This window comes from Silene latifolia, chromosome 2, assembly GCF_048544455.1.
Source record: "Silene latifolia isolate original U9 population chromosome 2, ASM4854445v1, whole genome shotgun sequence".
NCBI lineage: Eukaryota > Viridiplantae > Streptophyta > Magnoliopsida > Caryophyllales > Caryophyllaceae > Silene > Silene latifolia.
Window position 1 is genome coordinate 132,669,274 of NC_133527.1, and position 20,016 is coordinate 132,689,289.

Consider the following 20,016-nt stretch of genomic DNA (forward strand, 5'->3'; position numbering starts at 1 on the left):
GCTTGCTTGGGGACAAGCAAGGTTTGGTTTGGGGAGATTTGATGCGTGCATATTCTATACACTTTATCTGTGGTTTTGGCACGTATTTCCATGCATAATTGATAGCTTAAGGCTACTATTTCTCCCGAAACGGTTTACTTTGCATTTTCTATGATTTATCGTAGGAATGCGTGGAAGTAGGCTGAATCAAGCCAAGTTCGTCCTCCGGAAGCAAGTTCAAGGAAGCCAAGAGGAAGGAGAGTTCATTCACTCACCTTGGGATGCGTGCAAGGAGTGAAGAGTTGATTGGAAGCAACAAGGAGCCACTGCACAGCATTTTCAGTCGATCGACTAAGCCTTTCAGTCGATCGACCACCGGAGCTCGATGCGAAGCTCTTTGTTCCGCATGTCGATCGATCGACCGTCTTGACCGATCGATCGATCGACCTTTTCGAGCGACGTTTAATTTTCCGTGTTAGACTTTTAAAAGCCCAACTTGTAATTAACTTTCGGTATCTTTTTATCAGTAGAACGCAGCAACTTTTAGGTTATGTTTTTCATTCTGGAAAAAAACTTAGTTTTCAGATCTAGCTTGAGACGGAAACCTTTGGTATGAATGCTTGGTTCTTGATATTCAATTAGTAAGCTTTTTATGCAATTCTTCCTTTTCTTACTTTCACTTGTTATTTTGATTCTTGTTTCATCAATTAATTTCAGCAATTGATTTCTTCCCCTTTGTGTTAGTTAGATTCCATCATGTTGAATTTGTTCTTTATTATTAATTTCGCAATTAGTGTAGTTATGATTATGCGTAGGTAATTCCTTTGATTGGGAATTAGGTGAGCCATGGTATGAAATTAGGATTGTTGTGTAGCATGAGTTCTTCCGTATTGGTCTTATTATCTTTTGATAAATTCCTTGCTAGATTGAAAGATTGGTAACTTTATTTATCGTTAGATTCAGAATTTCTCTTGAGTGAAAGCTTTGATAAATTCTAGGGAATTATTAGACCATGAGGTTATTTGAGCTTTGATCGAAAGACTAGCTTATCTTCCCTGAGACCGTATTATAAGACCTCTGTTGCTTGACTGACCTGTTATTTGCCATGGTGAACCGAAATTCCCGATCCTCTTTTTATCTTGTTAAGAATATTCATTTTAGCAATTAGCCAGTTAATCAATCAATTTCAAAACCCCCAATTAATCGTTACTTTATAGACTAAAAAATAGCAAACAAAATCAACCTTGTCTCTCTGTGGTTCGACCCTTACTATCACTAGCTATAGTTTTAGTTTGGAATTATAAATTTAATTTTGGTACTAAACGACGGTATCAGTAGACAAGCTAGTCAATCCTATGCATATGTGCCGCCACATCCGTTTCAGCAGTGAGGCTATCAAAAGCCTCCATTTATCTGGCCGCCGCAACAACAAACTCTTCCTCCCACTAAAAAGAATGAAGAGATTGCTTAATTGAAGTCTTTGGTGAAGGCACTTGCACTTCAAGTGCAAGAATCTGATAAATCTAGAGAGGCTCACTTCAAGCTAGTTGAATCTCAAATAGCTCAATTAGCTGCCGAGTTGGATTCTAGGCAATCAGAGTTGCCTATTGACGATATGTATGACTCGGAATTCGAAAATTTAGCTGAGAATGAAGCATCATACGAAGACTTCTGTACTGTACAGCAACAAAAATTCGATCGAACAGCCTACAATGTTCGATCGAATGACTTATATGAGGAGGAAGTGTTCGATCGAACAGTTTACACCATTTGATCGAACGTTTTGTACGAGGAAGACCTCGATCGAACTGATGCAATCGTTCGATCGAGTTGTTTTTAGGAAGAAACCCTTCGATCGAGTACTTTGCATTCTCGATCGAATGATTCAGCTGTGAACAGTGTTGACTCGTCATTTGTGCCTATTCTGGATGATGATAAGAAGGTAATTGAAGATCAATCCTATCAAATTGGAGGTAATGTTATTCCTTTTATTGCACTCAATGGGATTCCTTTTATTCCTTCCGTTAAATCATATACTGCTGTTGATTTAACGCCTCCGCCCCAGTTTGGGAGCAATTTGGAAGAATGTCGTTTTGTTTCTTCTTATACAGGTCATGACAGGTTAGAAGACCCGGAAGGAGAATTTGAAGATTCCATCCCATATAAGAGGAGGGCGTGGGATAAGGCCAAGAAAGGTGGTGGCATGGTCGATGCTGTAAAAATTCGATGTTCTTCCAATGTAGTGTTGTGGCGACCGAAGGTGAAAGTTATGGATGTTGAAGGGACTGCGTTCAGTCAGAAGCCTTGTCGTGGGCCATTAATTTTTGTTGGTGGATGAAGAGAAGAAGGTCGAGCTGGGACCTATCCGAAACTAGCGCTGTTCGGGAGGCAACCCGGAGTTTTAAAACTTTTTAGTTGATTTTCAAACATTTCAGTTTTTGCTGTGTGTGTAATAATTGGTTTTTAGCTGATAGACTGGAACGTTAGGCTTGTTTTGTTAGTCCTGTGGGTCGTTCATTGCGTATTTGTAGGTACCTCACAAGGATCCCTCGATCGAGTACTTTCTGTTCTCGATCGAGCAACTTCTGCAGCCCATTTGACTCGATCGAGTACTTTTGTACCTCGACCGAGTACCATCGAGTAGGCTTGTTTTGACTCGCTTTCAGTGATGCTGTTATGGAGCTAATAGCGACCTCCCTTGTTGCTGGCTGGTTTGGGGAGGTCCATACTTCGCGCTATCTTGTAAGTTTTCCGAACTTCACTCTCTTCTTTTCAGTTTGCATTTCCTTTCCCTATTTTTGGTACAATGAGGGCATTGTACGGTTTGGTTTGGGGAGGTTATGCATCCATATCTGTGTCTGCATTTTGTTTTTATTGCATTTCTGTTATCATGTTTAATTTCTGTATGCATTGTTGTTTATTTTTATAAAAGTCCAAGTTCATAAAAATTAAAAAATTTGGAAAAGTCAAAAAAAATTATTCACGTTTACTTTTGCATATAAGTCGAGTCGGAACGGTAGATTTCAATGATGAAATTGCACTATAATTTGTCATTTCACTTAAGCCTTGCAACAAATTGATATTTTATTAGCTTGGTCATTTGCATAATCTACGAGTTTATGTTAAAATTTAGCTGAACAAATAGACTTGACCTGAAATTTTGGCAACCTACTAATAATTTCTAAGATATTAGAGCCTTAAAACTGGTGTCATTTGTGACTGGTTTCATGTAGGATTGTGAGTAGTATACTCCCTGCATAACATATTTCATTAATTTGCACGTATATGAGATTCAATTGCTTTTTGCCTACATACATTCGGGTTAGTGGTTGGTGTCACATGCAGGGAGGTGCTTACATTCCCTTTTTCCTTCATTTTTACCCATTAAACTCCACATTTAGCCGAATTTGCCCTTTTGACCCTTAGCTACATTCCAAATTTAGCCTGCCTTGTCAAGCTAGTTAGTGTATGTTTTGCGGTATATAATTTATTGTGCCAAGTTTGGTTTATATTGTATTGTTTAGGAGTTGGTAATTTATGAAGAAGACGGGGAGTTGAAATGATGAAAAAAAAAAGAAAAAAAAAACAGAAAAAAAGTGAAAAAAAACGTGAAGAAAAGAAAAAACAGAAAAAGGAAATCAGAAAAAAAAAACCGTGAAGAAAGAAAAAAAAGTTTGATTGAATGACGGTTTTCGCTCCTATGCTTAATTTATATCTTATGAGGAGTATGTATTCATTTGGTTTGCGAGTTTGTGTGCCAAAATAAGGGGCACTTGTGCTTATTTCTAATGATTAAGAATCGGATATTGTTTAGTTTGGTTTTGTTAGGTAACTAGCTTGATTATTAACCTCACATTCCCAAAAATGTTTTGCCCCTTCTTACCCATTACCTCACTATTCCATACTTTTCTAAGCCCTCGGCTATGACGGGATCTTGTTTGGTTGGAATGTATGTGTACGGTAGCTAGAATTGTCTATCATAATAGTTGCATGCATGTTTATGTTGGTCGTAGTTTAGGTGAGGGACTATTTTTCTTCATCTCTTACAATTCATATGCTTACCCTTTGCTTCATGAGAGAAGAGTGACCCGTGAGAGTCCATCATTAAAGGTCTTGCAAGGTCGACAGTTCAGCTCTATTATAAACATCTTATAACTCGTTTGCACTTGACTGTTTTCCTATAAGTATTAGTTGTTTGCATTAAATCGGTTTAAGTGGACATTTGTAGCTAGCTCTGAGTTTTCTTTTCTGTTCCATTAGTTTTGAATATAGTTTGTTTGGGGACAAGCAAAGGTTTAGTTTGAAGAGGTTTGATGCGTGCATTTTATATAGACTTATTGTACCATATTTGCACGCATTTCCATGCATTTTTGTGTAGTGTTTAGCTACAAATGTCCCCCGAATAGGCTACTTTGGTTTGTCTTGTATTATTTGCAGGTATGAACCGGAGAGGAGCATAATTAAGCTTAATACATGTCCCTATGCATGCATTTAGGAAATGAGTTGAGTCGGAGGTTGGAAACTAATATTTTGTGATGCGCATAGAAGTAAGGTAGCTAGGCCAACAAAATAAGAGCTTCAAATTACTAGTGCCTACTTTGAGGAGCCATATCTCGAGTTCTACAACTGATATTGAAGTGATTCAAATTGGAGATGAATCTTGTCCTGTTAGCTTTCCAACGCCACCGAAAACGCTTTATTTGCCCAAGTAACAAAGAAATTGTGGTCGTTTGAAGTTCAATGCGTGAAGCAGGAATTATGCGCTGAAAACCACTCGATCGATTACTATAATGCTCGGTCGAGTACTTAAAGTCCTCGATCTAGAGGTTCCTTTTTGATAGTGCCCGATCGAGTACTTAATGTCCTCGATCGAGAGGTTTTTGCTAGGAGTTACTCGATCGAGGAGTTCTAAAGTCCTAGATCGAGTACTTTTCTATCTGACGCAAGATTTTAATATCTTACTATCGTATCTTAGGTGAAAAAATATCTCTCCTATAAATAGGAGAGACTCAATTAGGTTTATTTATCTTTTATTGGACTTTTATCTCAGCTTTTCTACTGTTGAACGTTTCGTCGCTCTTCCCTTTTCGGATCTCATTCTTTGTAATTTCCTTTCTCTCTTTTATGTTATTTCTCTTTTGCTCATCTCTTTATCATGTTTGTTCTTGCTTTATCTTTCGTTCTTGTTTTATTTACATTTATGCGTAGCTAATTCTTTAATGCTAGGATTAGAGGAACCATGGTAGTATAGCAATGATGCGATAATTGGTTTAGTAGGCTTTATTGTGAGAATTATTTGATAGCAACATAACTGTAATTATTAGGTTGAATACATGCAACTGAAGTAATTAAACTGGTTAAATTCAAACCTAGATCGAGAGATTGGAATGAATAGACCTGCTATGGACAATAGACTACACTAATGAGGGTGAAAGCTAAGTTAGTAGTATTTTGGGGCGGATAGCGGACCGAGAGGACCTTTTCATTACCCTTCTCACATCAGACCGACTGACCTACCTTTAGCTAATTTGTATAATATCATGGTGAACCGACATCCTAGCATCTCTCTTTCTATTTTCCCTCAATCCTTGCTTTTAATTTAGTTTGTTAGTTTAGTAAAAACAACTTAAACCCCCTACTTTGTGACCGTAGACAGACCGAATAACGAGTAGATAGTCACCGCCTCCATGTGGATACGATACCCGAGTTGCCTCTGCTGCATTAGTTAGAGCCTGTTGGTTTTATTTTTGATAGGGTTGCGACAGCCGTGTCACTTATCCCGTGTTTGATCCTTGCAAATTTCTTTTTTTTTTTTCTACTCGATCAAACACCTTTTTGGGTGGTCAACGGCCGTTAATGGGTGGTCAATGACGGGTCAAGGATGAGTCTGGTCAAGGCGGATCAACGGTACTAATTAAATAATATAAAGGCTAGTATAAGACGGTCATACCTTACGAACTCGAGGCGGAGGGACAAAATCCCCATATCTTCCAATCTCTCTCTTTTCTCCCTTTTTCTCTCTATTTTTGTGGTGGAAATGTGATAAATGAAATGATAAGGATAGGGTAGTATGGGTGGGGGTATATATAAGGGTAGAATGGTAGGTGGGAGTATATATAATACATGTATTACGTATTATTATTATTATTATTATTATTATTATTATTATTATTACTATTATTATTCCGTCTCAAGCCCAACTTGCTAAATATAATAAAATATTATTATTATTATATAACTATTAAATCCGTAGTATTACAAGTTTTGTAATGTTAAAGGATAGGTTGTGGTTTTCGTTTCATCATAATATAGCTCATCTTAAAGGTGAACTTCGAGGACGAAGTTCTTTTAAGAGGGGAAGAGTAATGTCGCGCGTGAAATGCCAAAAATGTCGTCTTTTAAAATAATTTATTTGCTATTTCTTTTAAGTGATTTAATTGTTATTTCTTTTAAGTAATCAAAATGTTGTTTCAATGATTTAATCTTTTGTGGAGTAATTTTAGTTGTTGCATTGTTATGAAGATATGAATTATGTTGAGTAATTTAATTGTGTTAAATTTGTATGGTGTTGAATGGTGTTGAAATCGCTTGGTAAATGGATGTAATAGTTTGTATCTATGTATCTTTTCGGTTGTTAACATTTGGACGATGGCTCGTGATGGACTTGTGTTTTGATAGTTATATTCGCGAGAGAGGATGATGATGATTAGTCGGCATGAGATGTTGGGTGGTATGTTTCGGGTATGGTTTTGTGGTTCTTTTCAGGTTTGGTATTTGTTGGTCAACTTGGCTTAGGATACACTTTTGGTTGCTTGGAGGCGATGAGTTGAACTTCGTGGACGAAGTTCTTTTTAAAGGAGGAAGACTGTAATACCCGCCCTGTTAGGGACTCGTTGACTGCCTAATGACTGACCTTAGACACATGTTTGACCTATTGGAACCTTTACTCTATCAGCCTTGCGTCATAGTAACCTTTGGGAGATGGGAACTTGGTCTAGTGTAGGCTACTCGATCGAGTAATCTAGTGACTCGATCGAGTAGAGGCCACTCGATCGAGTAGGCTACATACTCAATCGAGTGCGGCAAGTTCAGCGTTAAGTTATAAATCGTGAAGTCGTAAACCCAAATCAGTTTTCATTTTCTTTTCTTTCAAAACTTAATCGATGAAACACCTTCTCCCTCACCATCCTTCAACCTTTTGAGATCCCTCACACTTGGAGACACCATGGGGACGGAGGCTTGAGTCGGGTCGCGATCTTGTAGCCGGAATGCCGAGCATAGGTAAGTCATCATCATCATCCTTAGGTTTCGATGTGGTTATAGTTGTTAGTAATAGGGGTTTTATTACTGGTTGTGATAGGTGTTGATGGAGGTTGCCTTGCCTTCATATGGATGTATACAATGGTGGCTGCTGATTGCTAAAGGTAGGTTTTCCTACTCAGTACTGTCGATTGGTTTTCTTGTGTGGTGCGTGGTATCTCTGATTGTGTAATAGAATCATTGTGTTTGTGTGCGGGGTGCGTCCCTGGCTGAGTGGAGTCATCATCGGGAATGGCTTCATGCCCTTGATTCACCCCTTGTGGTTCCCGTCACAAGGGGGATGTGCACATTAATGGACATGGGTTATTCGCTCTATGGTTTTGAGCGGGGCTTAGGTGGTAAGGTTACAGTCCCCACTGGCGGTGTGGATTACTGGTTGCGACTGGTAATCTAGCAGGACTATACCTTCGGTTTAGTCAAGTGATTGGTGGATTATTGGAGTTGGAGATTTGTGTGTGTGTTTTATTATGCTTTGTATGTTGTTCTTCAGTTACTGACCTTGTGTGGTTTTGTCTGTGTTTTTTTCTTGTTATGCGTCTGCGGTGATCCATTATGGTGAGCAGCCAGTCTTAGCAGGTGTTGATATGTGGAGCTTATTTGGGCTGCGTTGGAAGGACGAGTCTTTCACCGAGTCTTGGCATGGATAGTATCACCGTAGTTGGTTGTTTATCAGTTGTATCTTTCTTATTGAGTTAAAGCTTGTAATAAAGTGTAATAGTTCTTTTATTGATGTTATGATATACTGTTCCTCGGGCAACCAGGATGGTATGCTCGTATCTGCGAGGAAAGGTCTTGTTAAGACTCCTTGGTAGATATGAATGATACAATAATCGGAATAACTTAGTAAATATTTTCAAAAAATGTCGATATTAAGCTAGAATCGGAATAACTTAGTAAGTATATTTACATAAAATGTCGATATTAAGCTATAATCGGAATAACATAGTAAGTATTTCCATAAAATGTCGATTTTAAGCTATGATCGGTATAAGGTAGTAAGTATTTCCATAAAATGTCGATTTTAAGCTGTGATCGGTATAAGTTAGTAAGTATTTACATAAAATGTTGATTTTAAGCTATGATCAGTATAAGTTAGTACACATTTACATAAAAAAATCGATTTTATGATAGGATCGTTATAAGTTAAAAACCCTGACCCCTAAAATTTAAAAACCCTAGAAACCCTAAACCCTATATTCCAAACCCAAACAACTATATTCAGTTTTGTGCCAATTGTGTTAATTCAAAAAATCAAACTTAGTTTAAATTTAAATTATTCAATTTTTCGCCAATAGTGTAAAATTGGGGAATTTGGTAAAAAAAAGTTATAAGAATGTGTCTACGCGAATTCGAGTACGGGTTGACTAATGTAGCGAGTTACTTTTAGAAACCAGTTGAGCAATGGGTATCAGCACGTTTACTAATCAGTTAAATTTCATTATATTCTATGTCGGATTTCAGTTTATTGAATTCGCATCATACATTTCTCGTTTTTAACTTGATTCATGCAATATTCTATCTTCTTATAATTCCATAATTCCTATAATATACATTAATATTCAATTCTAATTATTTCAATGATATCTTTTTCTTATATCTTCTTAAAATATATTCATATTTAATTTAAATTAGGCTTAAATACTCGGATTTCATTGCTTTGGTGGGAGAATAAGGAGGGAAAATTTTGGAGTGAGACATTTGATTAACACCCTATATAAATACACAACTTGCTAGAGGTTACCTCCATCCCCAAATCAAACTCATAAGAAACATATAAATCCTTCAAATACATAAAAACTTCTAACTTATTGTCATGGCTAATCAACTTTAATTAGCAATTTTAAATAGAGAGCTTGCCATGGAAAGGAATGAGCATGCTAGGGATTTTTTGGAGACAAGAATGTTTCTTAGGGAAATCTTAGACCTTCTCGAAGACAAGAAAAAAATCAAAGTCGTAAAATAAATAGAGGAGGTTTTAGGCCGTATTCGGTGGAAAAACATCGAATACATCTACGAAGAAGAATTTAACGCCAAGTATTATTCGGCATCGCTACCCGATGATAAACTGAAATGGCGCCAGGCAGGGCAACATGAGTTTCTTCCGATGCCCGTTGCTGATGATAGACTGGTTAGGGTTGAAGGCGGGGATAATTTTGATGCCCCTGCTACTCCCCCTCCAACGAATCCCCAATGGAGGTCGGGAGGATGATATAGATTGGTTGGAAACACCATAAGGCGCCTACAATTCTAGTGTTTAGTTAATTTCTAGCATATCGTTTTCTAATTTTCTAGTCTGTTTACCACGTTTTTTAGTTTCATTTTATATTTCTTGTAATCGTTTAATTATATTCCAATAAATTATTTACTTATTTAGTTTCTTTTACATGAAAATCTTAAACAGTAAATTACAAACCATAAGGACCTACTCTGAACGAATTATCGAAACACACAAATGTGACTTATACTAAATCAAAAATTAAAGAAAAGACATGAGTTATTAGGCGAGGATTGCAAGGAATATGAATTGGGGAGATCGAAAATTACAAATCCTAATTACCTTTCTGAATTACACTAACTCAAAATTTAAAATCCCCGATTTACTAAATGAATAGGTGAACTCACAAGTTTTCCCTCCAAAAAGCATCTTTTTAATTAAGGAAACTATTGATAATTTAATTGTATTCACTAAATTATGATATTAATAATTATAATGTATTTTATTATATATTTCTTTTCATTAAAATTAATCTTCGTCAATATATATAATTTTCACTGAATACTAAACTATAACATTTTAATTAAAGTATACACAATATAAAATTATAAACCATTAGTTTTGTGGTATAAAAAAACCTTTTTTAAAAAAAAATATATTTAAGCACATTACTCAATTTACTTTGATTAATTTTCAGTTTTAATTTTTTTTGCTCGAAACAAAATAAAACGAGAAAAATGAACAATTAATGAGATACCACTATTATTCTACAGTTCAATTTTACTCAATTTTCTTGAATAATTTTACGGCTCGATTTTTTTTTCTCATATCAAAATATAATAACGTGAGATATGATTTTTTTTTTTTACATAAATATAAAAAATTAATGAGATGTTAATTTAGTATGATTTAGTAATACAAAAATAAGAACTCTATAAATACCACGCACTTATTGTGCGGGATCTAAGCTAGTTCCAAAATCAATTACCCTAATTTCAAGAACAGTTACCCTAATATTAATTAGTCAAAAAAATCTCTCAACAAAAAGATAACATTTTCACAATATTATTCCTTAAATCAAGCAAAAATATTTTCAAAAAAGGATATATTATCAATTGAAACCGAATTTTTTTAAATAAGGCATTTTTTAAATTTAAAAAAGCTTTCGCCTAAAATCAAGCTAAAAATATTTTTTTTTTCAAAAAAAAAGGAAACTTCTAAGAATTTAAAAACGGAATTTGTAAATAAGGAAGTTATTCGAATATGGGTTCAATAAGGACGATTTTTCTAAATCAGTTAAAGGAATTGATTCATAATATATTGAATTGTAATTACCAAAGTTGGCTGGTGTGAGTGGTAAGGGCTCTCATCTCTTAAACAAGTGGTCAGGGGTTCGATTCCTGACTCTTGCGAATGAAAAAGCCAAACTTGGGAGGGGTCAACCCATTAAATTGCCTTCAGTACCCTGAAGGAGATTGCCCCAGCTGTCGGTAGGGGATACTCCTGGTCAACACCAAAAAAATATATTGAATTGTAATTAGTAAATAGATGTGTTGATACCCATTAAATAGTTGGTTACTAGTCTCTTTGCAAACACTTACTTGCTTCTAATGTCAACCTGTGTTCGAATCTTTACCGCCACAACGTTTTTTTTCTTTTTTTTTCTTTATGCCCTAATTATTTCGATTAACTTTAGCTAAAATACTACCTCAATTAGGGTTCATACATTTGATTAACACAAGTTTATTACGTTCTAATTAAAAGAACAAAATTAAGGTTACTTGATTTTGACAAATTGAATTAGAGTTCATCAAGTAATTGATTAATTTTGATTAATTGAACTAGGGTTCATCAAATTTTTTCCCCTTTTTCCCCTAATTCGATTTTCAATGATTAAGAATAAGGTTAATTAATTCTATTAATAGAATTAAATTAGCTTTTGATTACTCCAATGCTAGGGTTAATTCGATTTTCATTGATTAGGATTACAACTTGATTAATAAAAATTGATTAGGGATAATTGATTTTGATCAACTGAATTAGGATTCATCAATTTGATTAATAGAATTGAATTAGGTTATGATTAATCCAATAAAATTAGGGTTCATTCGATTTTGACTGATTAAGAATACGATTTGATTAATTTAGTATTGAATTAGGTTATGGTTAATCTAATGAAATTAGAGTTCGTTCGATTTTGATTGATTAAGAATACGATTTGATTAATCGAATTGAATTAGGTTATGATTAATCTAATGAAATTAGGGATCATTTGATTTTAATTGCTTAAGAAAACGATTTGATTAATTTAATTTGATTAAGAATATGTGACCAACGAATCTGATGAAGAGGTCGAAAATGATTCTGCTATCTGATAATGGAGAGGTCGAAAATGATTAACATTAATAATTAATAATAATAATAACAATAATACAAAAAAAAAATTAAAAACAATAATAATAATAATAAATCACGATATCTGAAACAAGGAAATTAAAAATTATCTTAAATATTGTTAACTACATGTGGTTAGCAAGTTAACTACATATGTGTAATTAGTAATATAACCCTTAATTAACTACATATGATTAACTCTAGTTTGCCACATGGCGCAATTTCATTGGTCGTGTATGAGATTTTTCATACGCCTCGTGTATGAGAAGCCTTTTGTGCACTGGCCACTAGGTAAACCCCCAAAAACACGTGATAGATTGCAAATTATGTATATCATGTAAGCTTCCCGAGAGTGACAATCTCAAAATTAGAACATATAGCCTCAGTCCATAAAACTTCACAAGATTGCCCTTGGGAGATTTGAACCGAAATTCCTTCATAAGATTTGACGTGAAAAGGGCAGTTTTACATGAAAGTATTCTTTTGTTATTAACAGAATTGTTCCGGGTGTAATTCCAGAGCAAGTATTGTTACCACCCGTGGCTTGTAGAATGATGTCTTGAGTTGAATCCTTCCTCGTCTCTATCGTTCCTCTCGGCCTCTCCTGTAACAATGAACGAACTGAGGGCTTGGCTTTGTGCCAAGCGTACTCACTCCGACGCTCAAGTCAGTAAACTTAGAGGGATAAGTTGTTGTTACTTGGCTAAGGACGTATTGTAGATAGATAAGGAAGATATTACCAGATGAATAGTGATTCTTAGGTTAATTTATGGATCATTTCCTCAATGAAGGTTGAGGAGTATTTATAGACTTTCACCTTTTGTCACGTAGTGGCCAAGTGGCTAAGTGGCTAGCAGGTGGAAAGACCGTTCTACCCTCGGCCGATGGACCTATGGCAGGCCGGCCGAGGGTCTTGGATATGAGTACGTGGATGTGTGCCCTGGCTGGCTAGTTGCCCCGGCCGGGACCCAAGAGACAGGCCGACAGAGTGCGTCGGTAAGGCTGTCTAAGTCGTTGACTTGCTTGTGGATATCTTTGACCTTGCTCAATATGTTGACTTGGTCAGCGGTGCAGAATATGCCCCATCAATTTGCCCCCAGCGTAGTCTATGCCGTGGTATGGGCTCCGATGTATGTTGAGCGTATATTCTGCGCAAGTAATTTCCAAAAATTCTTCTGCCCCGGCTTCTTCTACCTCGGCTTGGTTCTGCTTAGGCCGTACCCTATCCCCCCTCCACATGGATGTGTAATGGACATCCGATGTGGAAAAGAGAGAGACGTTGGCCGAGACCAGGGTTGAGAGTGGACCGTTTGGCAAGTAGATACCAAGGAGCGTGTTGAAGAAGATACGTCGATTGGCATTCTGTCAAGGAGCGTGTCCCAACCGCCGCTGTAAACATGTTAGCGTATCGGTCGTTGTGGCCCCACTGCTTCCCGGCCTTGGCCGAGGGAATCGGGGTTACGGCGCGACAGCGTTCGTATCTATAGACCATTATTTATTGCGTCCTCGTTCACGCTCGGTCTTAATTCGCCGAGGTGTCAGATTTGCGTCTCAACGGTACTTATACATTCTTAAGCTCGGTCTTAATTAGCCGAGGGCAAGTCGTGGTTCCCTCGTCACTCTCGGTCTTAGTTAGCCGAGGTGATCGAGTTTACGTTCTGACTGCCGTTGTAAATATCTAGGCATATCGGCTCGTTCCCCCGTCGCCCTCGGTTTTAATTAGCCGAGGTGATCGAGGTTTTGGCTTGATTGCATTTACCGGCTCGTTCCCCCGTCACTCCTGGCTTCGGCCGAGGGAATCGAGGTTTTGGCTCGACTGCATTTACCGGCTCGTTCCCCCGTCACTCCTGGCTTCGGCCGAAGTGATCGAGGTTTTGGCTCGATTGCATTTACCGGCTCGTTCCCCCGTCACTCCTGGCTTCGGCCGAAGTGATCGAGGTTTTGGCTCGATTGCATCTTTCGGCTCGTTCCGCCGTCACTCCCGGCTTTAGCCGAGGTGATCGAGGTTTTGGCTCGATTGCATTTACCGGCTCGTTCCCCCGTCACTCCTGGCTTCGGCCGAAGTGATCGAGGTTTTGGCTCGATTGCATTTACCGGCTCGTTCCCCCGTCACTCCTGGCTTCGGCCGAGGTGATCGAGGTTTTGGCTCGATTGCATCTTTTGGCTCGTTCCCCCGTCACTCCCGGCTTTAGCCGAGGTGATCGAGGTTTTGGCTCGATTGCATTTACCGGCTCGTTCCTCCGTCACTCCCGGCTTTGGCCGAGGTGATCGAGGTTTTGGCTCGATTGCATCTTTCGGCTCGTTCCCCCGTCACTCCCGGCTTTAGCCGAGGTGATCGAGGTTTTGGCTCGATTGCATTTAGCTCCCCCGGCGTCTTGACAGGGTCAGCTTCTTCCAGTGCTCCATTCAAGTCTCTTGGAGTCACATTCTGGGCCCTGGTCTCCTGGACGGGTTCCGCCGCTCTTGTCGGTGTGACAGTGTGAGCCGGCGTATTAGCAATTATGTCCAGGAGTAGCTTCGACTTTCTTTGCATCAACCACATGTCCCATGATGGTGACCTGGTCGTGACGGCAGCGGCATATCTTGTTCCTTTGGCGTCCCGTTCGTCGTATTGGTGATACGGCCGGTGGGGGACTGCCCGATTTCTGAGTTGTGGAATGTGTCGTCTTGGTAGAATTTGTTTTCCACCAACACCTTCTCTGGTTGTTTCGACATCTTCTTAGCTTTTTGGGTGGGTTTTTGTTTTGTTTTTTTTTTTTTTTTGGGAATGAATGTGACTAGATTCTAGTATCTTTTCCCACAGACGGCGCCAATTGTTCCGGGTGTAATTCCAGAGCAAGTATTGTTACCACCCGTGGCTTGTAGAATGATGTCTTGAGTTGAATCCTTCCTCGTCTCTATCGTTCCTCTCGGCCTCTCCTGTAACAATGAACGAACTGAGGGCTTGGCTTTGTGCCAAGCGTACTCACTCCGACGCTCAAGTCAGTAAACTTAGAGGGATAAGTTGTTGTTACTTGGCTAAGGACGTATTGTAGAGAGATAAGGAAGATATTACCAGATGAATAGTGATTCTTAGGTTAATTTATGGATCCTTTCCTCAATGAAGGTTGAGGAGTATTTATAGACTTTCACCTTTTGTCACGTAGTGGCCAAGTGGCTAAGTGGCTAGCAGGTGGAAAGACCGTTCTACCCCCGGCCGATGGACCTATGGCAGGCCGGCCGAGGGTCTTGGATATGAGTACGTGGATGTGTGCCCTGGCTGGCTAGTTGCCCCGGCCGGAACCCAAGAGACAGGCCGACAGAGTGCGTCGGTAAGGCTGTCTAAGTCGTTGACTTGCTTGTGGATATCTTTGACCTTGCTCAATATGTTGACTTGGTCAGCGGTGCAGAATATGCCCCATCAAGAATAACAACACGTAATTAGGATAGACTCCACATTAGATGAGAGTATTTTTAAATGAGAGCAATTTGTATGAACATATTTTATGACTATATAATTCAGATAGATATTGTTTATTGTTAAATCAGTTTCGTTGAACTTGACCTGAAATAGCCTTGAAAAAGATGAACGCTACAGAAAATATAATCTCACAAATTTATCAAGTAATTAAGCGGGGATGTAGCAAATTACCCCCATAACTTATGAACTATGTGCAAATCAGCCCCTTAAGTTCCACTTGTAGCAAATTAGCCCCATAACTTGCCAAAAATGTGCAATTAAGCACAAATCAAGTTTTTTTTTACCATTTTTTAATTAAAACCTATTGATTTCTATTATAAAAACTATTATAAATATATTTCTTAAATAATTAAATATAATATTTACATATTTAACGAAAAATGCGAACCAAATTTAGTATAAACAAAACTTTGGTCATGTAATTTTTCATTAACTTCATTAACAATTCCATATTATGAACATTTTTTACCAAAATAAAAAAATAAAAAAAAATTGAACATGCTTTTTAATAATCAGGAATTTTAGGATTAAAATTTAATCAATAATTTTGATTTTCAATAATAGTAAAATAATTAATTATCACTTTTATTCTTAAAAATAAGATATGTGGTTAATTGCACATTAAGAGAAACTTATGGAGAAATTAGGCCCCATAAGTTTCACCAAAAGTGAAATTTAACCCCATTTTCTAAATTTTCACCAAACTCTTATATTAAAATCACTTTTATCCAATTTATCAAATATAAATTTTTTTTTTATGATTTTAGAACTTTTATATTTATATTAAATATTGAGATTTTTTTTTTATAGTATATAGACAATTTATTATATATGTATGAATACTATATAAATTATAAACAATTTACTAAATATGTATGTAAAAGTGTTCTTAAATGTTTAATAAATTATGTAGAAATTCTTAATGTTGCAATTAGTAATTTTTAGTATTTAATAATAATATAAAATGTTTTTAATTAAAATTCTTGTGAAAATTTTAAAAATGGGGTTGAATTTCATAAGGGGTTTGATTGCTTCAAATGAAACTTATGGAGCTTAGTTTTACAATTGAGCAAAGTGAAGAGGCTTAATTACCACTTTCGCGTATAATAATATATACCACCTAACGGTCATTTCATAAATTCATTATAATAAATTTTGCTTACAAAAAAATAAAATAACCCCGTGAATTTTTACGGGTGTTACACTAGTTAGAATTAAAGTAGCACCACTTGTAGTTTGATTAAAAGAAGGCCATTAAGAGTGTATGAGGAGTTTTTAGTAATGTTTTTTTTACCAAAAAGGAATGACTAATTTGGTTGGATGGTCCGAATAAGGTAAATATTACTTTGGTGGTTTGTATGAGAGGGAGTATAATGAATGAGAAATTTGCAGAGAAAATTAAAACGAAAATTACCATGATATCCCTTAATTTTGTCAGATTTCTCATGTTGCCCTACCTTTAAGAATCTGCCTATGGACTATAACACCCTTAAGTTTCCATTTTTGTGCCTCGGTAGTCGGTACCCCTAGTGTGTGACTGAGTTAAATAGTCAACAAGAACAGGCCTGAAATGAGTTTGGGCAATGCGGATCTCAGAAATACTGAGCACATAGTTGGGTGTGTTCCGTGAAAACAATCAAGAGTTGATCAAAACTCACTCTCACTGGAGCCAGGTGCATTTCCCTCTTCTCATCATCATCATCATCATCATCATCATCATCAATCAACATTTACTTTTCTGTACAATTGTATCTACTAATCATCCTTTCTCTGATACACACTTTTGTTTGTTAGGGTTTCGTTCATTTATAAAAAAGAAGCAATGAATCAGATGGGTTCATTGTGGATGTTGATGTTTTTGTTGTAAAACCCCATCTGATTCATTGCTCCATGTCATTCCTAATTAAGGTTTCTTGCCTAATTAACTACCCATTCATTCTTACATGTTAGACTTTAATCTTGCTACTCATTCTTACATGTTAGACTTAGCAAATCAATCCACTAGTAAACATTCAATATTCTGGATTACAACCACCACCACTACCATCATCAGACCAACAAGTGTATAACTATATACTCCCTCCGTCCCGGTCAATTGTTGCCCTTTGGTTTTGGCTCAAAGATCAAGGAAAGAGAAGGAGACCAATTTCTAAATGACAAGTGGACCAAATTGTGTGTGAATTATCAAATGCAATTCTAAAATAAAAAGGACAACAATTGATTGAAACATCCAAAAATAGAATAGGACAACAAATGACGTGACAAAGGGAGTATATAGTCTATAGTCAATGGTGTGTCTCACTACGCCAAATAACCCTCGAGTGTACCTATTCATGATCACCCCTATATGGTGTCACTGTATAAGTGTTGTAGCTTCAACCGCCTCTAGATCGATAGACCACCTTTGAGTAATCGGATAAGCCACCTCTTAGCCAATTTGTAACTCTCTCTTACGCTTTTTTGAGGATTTCGAAAACTCTAACTTTCTCTCAATAAGTGCCCCCTCAACAAACAATTGATCTCACCTCTTCTAAGACTTGCTCTTGCACACTTTGCCTTACTGCCATCCACGTCCATCTATACGTGAGTCTTGGCTCACTAATCACTACAATGCATGTCCTTTTAATTCTTGTCATTACTACATTTCCTGTGACCCGTATGATTTGTAATAACACCACTGTAAAGACCACACAAGCATTTCCAATAACATTGGACTCAGTACTCACCCAGTTCGAGTTGGAGTTAGAGTTGGACGTTGGGACTTCCAACTTGGACCTTACTTTCCAACTTGGTCATGGTGAGGATAACTATCTTGGACTTTCGGGAGATCTTCCCAACATACCCATTTCCCCCTCTACTTTTATCACGACTCCTCCAACCTTCTCAGCTAGGAGAATGGTTGGATCGCTAGGTGATGAGCAAGAATCTCGTACGCATATCCTGAGTGTCATTTCTGACACCGGTATGACCAATAAAAATATAAAATGAATAGTGGAAGTATTATAGGGGGCTATTGGTCTATTGGTCTTGTTTCTGTGCAATTATTCTTCTTACTACTTTGTCGAAGGTTTGTTGAAAAGTTATGCTTCTTCCTCAGTTTTTATCGATGGCATCAAATGTGGATACAGAGCAGCAGTCAATGATCAGTGACAGTTCTGCCGAAATGATGCAAATTGATCCCAAAAGAGCACGATTTCCATTCTGCATTGTTTGGACGCCGCTTCCTGTTCTTTCATGGTTGATTCCTTTCATTGGTCATATTGGTATATGTAGAGAAGATGGCGTCATTTTAGACTTTGCGGGACCAAACTTTGTTTGTGTAGACAATTTTGCCTTCGGCTCAGCAACCCGATACCTTCAAATAGATGAAAAGGTATGCACATATTGTCAGTCGTATTATTCTTCCTGCTATCTTCCCCTTCGTCTATCCTCCCTCCTGTAGTCCTGTTTTGCGTTGCCTGCTGCCTTGATTGTATTCCCGTCTCTCCCATTTGCTTACCTTTGGTTTTGGATCAATTTTTTATGCATGTCCTGTAATTGGTAGGCGAATTCATAATGGGTAGTTAGAGTGTAATGATAACGGGGTCACATGGGGGGGGGGGGCAAAAATAGTCTTTTTCATCCTTGATTGTAAATCTTTTCTAAATAGGAGTCTGACAAATTGCTAAGACGAGCCGATAAGGAATGTGTTGTAAACAAATTTGTCACAGATGAAGCGCTGATTTTTAACTTGTCTTCAGCTATGCCGTGCAATTACGTTCATGGCTTCTCGTAGAAATGGAGAACAACAAAATTCTTGTGGATCTGAAGAGGAGATTTTGAGTTGGGATGATGGACTTCATAAAAGCTTGCTGGAATTCCAACACCGTTCTTATAGTCTGTTGACCTGCAATTGCCACTCTTTTGTCGCGAACAATCTAAACCGCCTGGGTTTTGGTGGTGGCAGATGGAATGTGGTGAGCCTAGCTGTGCTGATACTTCTGAAGGGCCGGTGGGTAGACAGAGCTTCCATGGTGAAATCTTACCTGCCCTTTGTTATCGTATTTCCTCTAGGTCTTTTCCTCGGAGGTTGGACTTTCCTGCAATTTTGGGCCATGCTTCTTGTTCTATTAGTTGGTTGGTTTATCTTCGGCTCTTATTGTTTCAAGGGTTTGATCCAGCTGTGAAACTCTAAAACCTTAAAACCCGAGTGGTAAATATCTGTATTGTTGTGTTGGATTTGTGTTTTAGGCTTATTCATTCGAATTGCTTGAAGTTTGAGCCGAACATGCACAAATGTTTTTGAACTTGTGCTGTGGTCATACATTTTCCTCATCTGAGTTTAATGAGGTTGCCGTGCAATGGGAAATACTTGTCGGTTCAAATTAGGGGAAATAAACAAGAGTAGAACATAAAATGTACATGATAACATTAATCAATTAAGGCATATTTAGATTACCCTTGTTATAGTTGTTGCTTCATAATTTATCAACAGATAGATGGGGAAAACCGAACAAACCTAATAAATTATAAATTATAAACCAAAGTGTAACAAACAGCTAAATAACCAACTGTAACAAACTCAAGAATGGCGCCTAAATCAGTTAGAGGGTTGTTAGGTTGTTAGAATACAGCTGTCAATTAGTTGGAAGTGGTTATATAAACTAAC

General features: G+C 37.4%; 1 protein-coding gene across 1 annotated transcript; it reads left to right on the forward strand.

Moving 5' to 3' along the window:
• The first annotated feature begins 16,885 nt into the window (after positions 1-16,885).
• On the forward strand, positions 16,886-19,732 carry LOC141643002 (protein RTE1-HOMOLOG). Its single transcript, XM_074452021.1, has 3 exons — positions 16,886-17,041; positions 18,466-18,741; positions 19,109-19,732. The coding sequence occupies exons 2-3, from the start codon at positions 18,475-18,477 to the stop codon at positions 19,532-19,534; spliced, it is 693 nt and encodes a 230-aa protein (XP_074308122.1). The 5' UTR covers positions 16,886-17,041; positions 18,466-18,474; the 3' UTR covers positions 19,535-19,732.
• Positions 19,733-20,016: the final 284 nt, after the last annotated feature.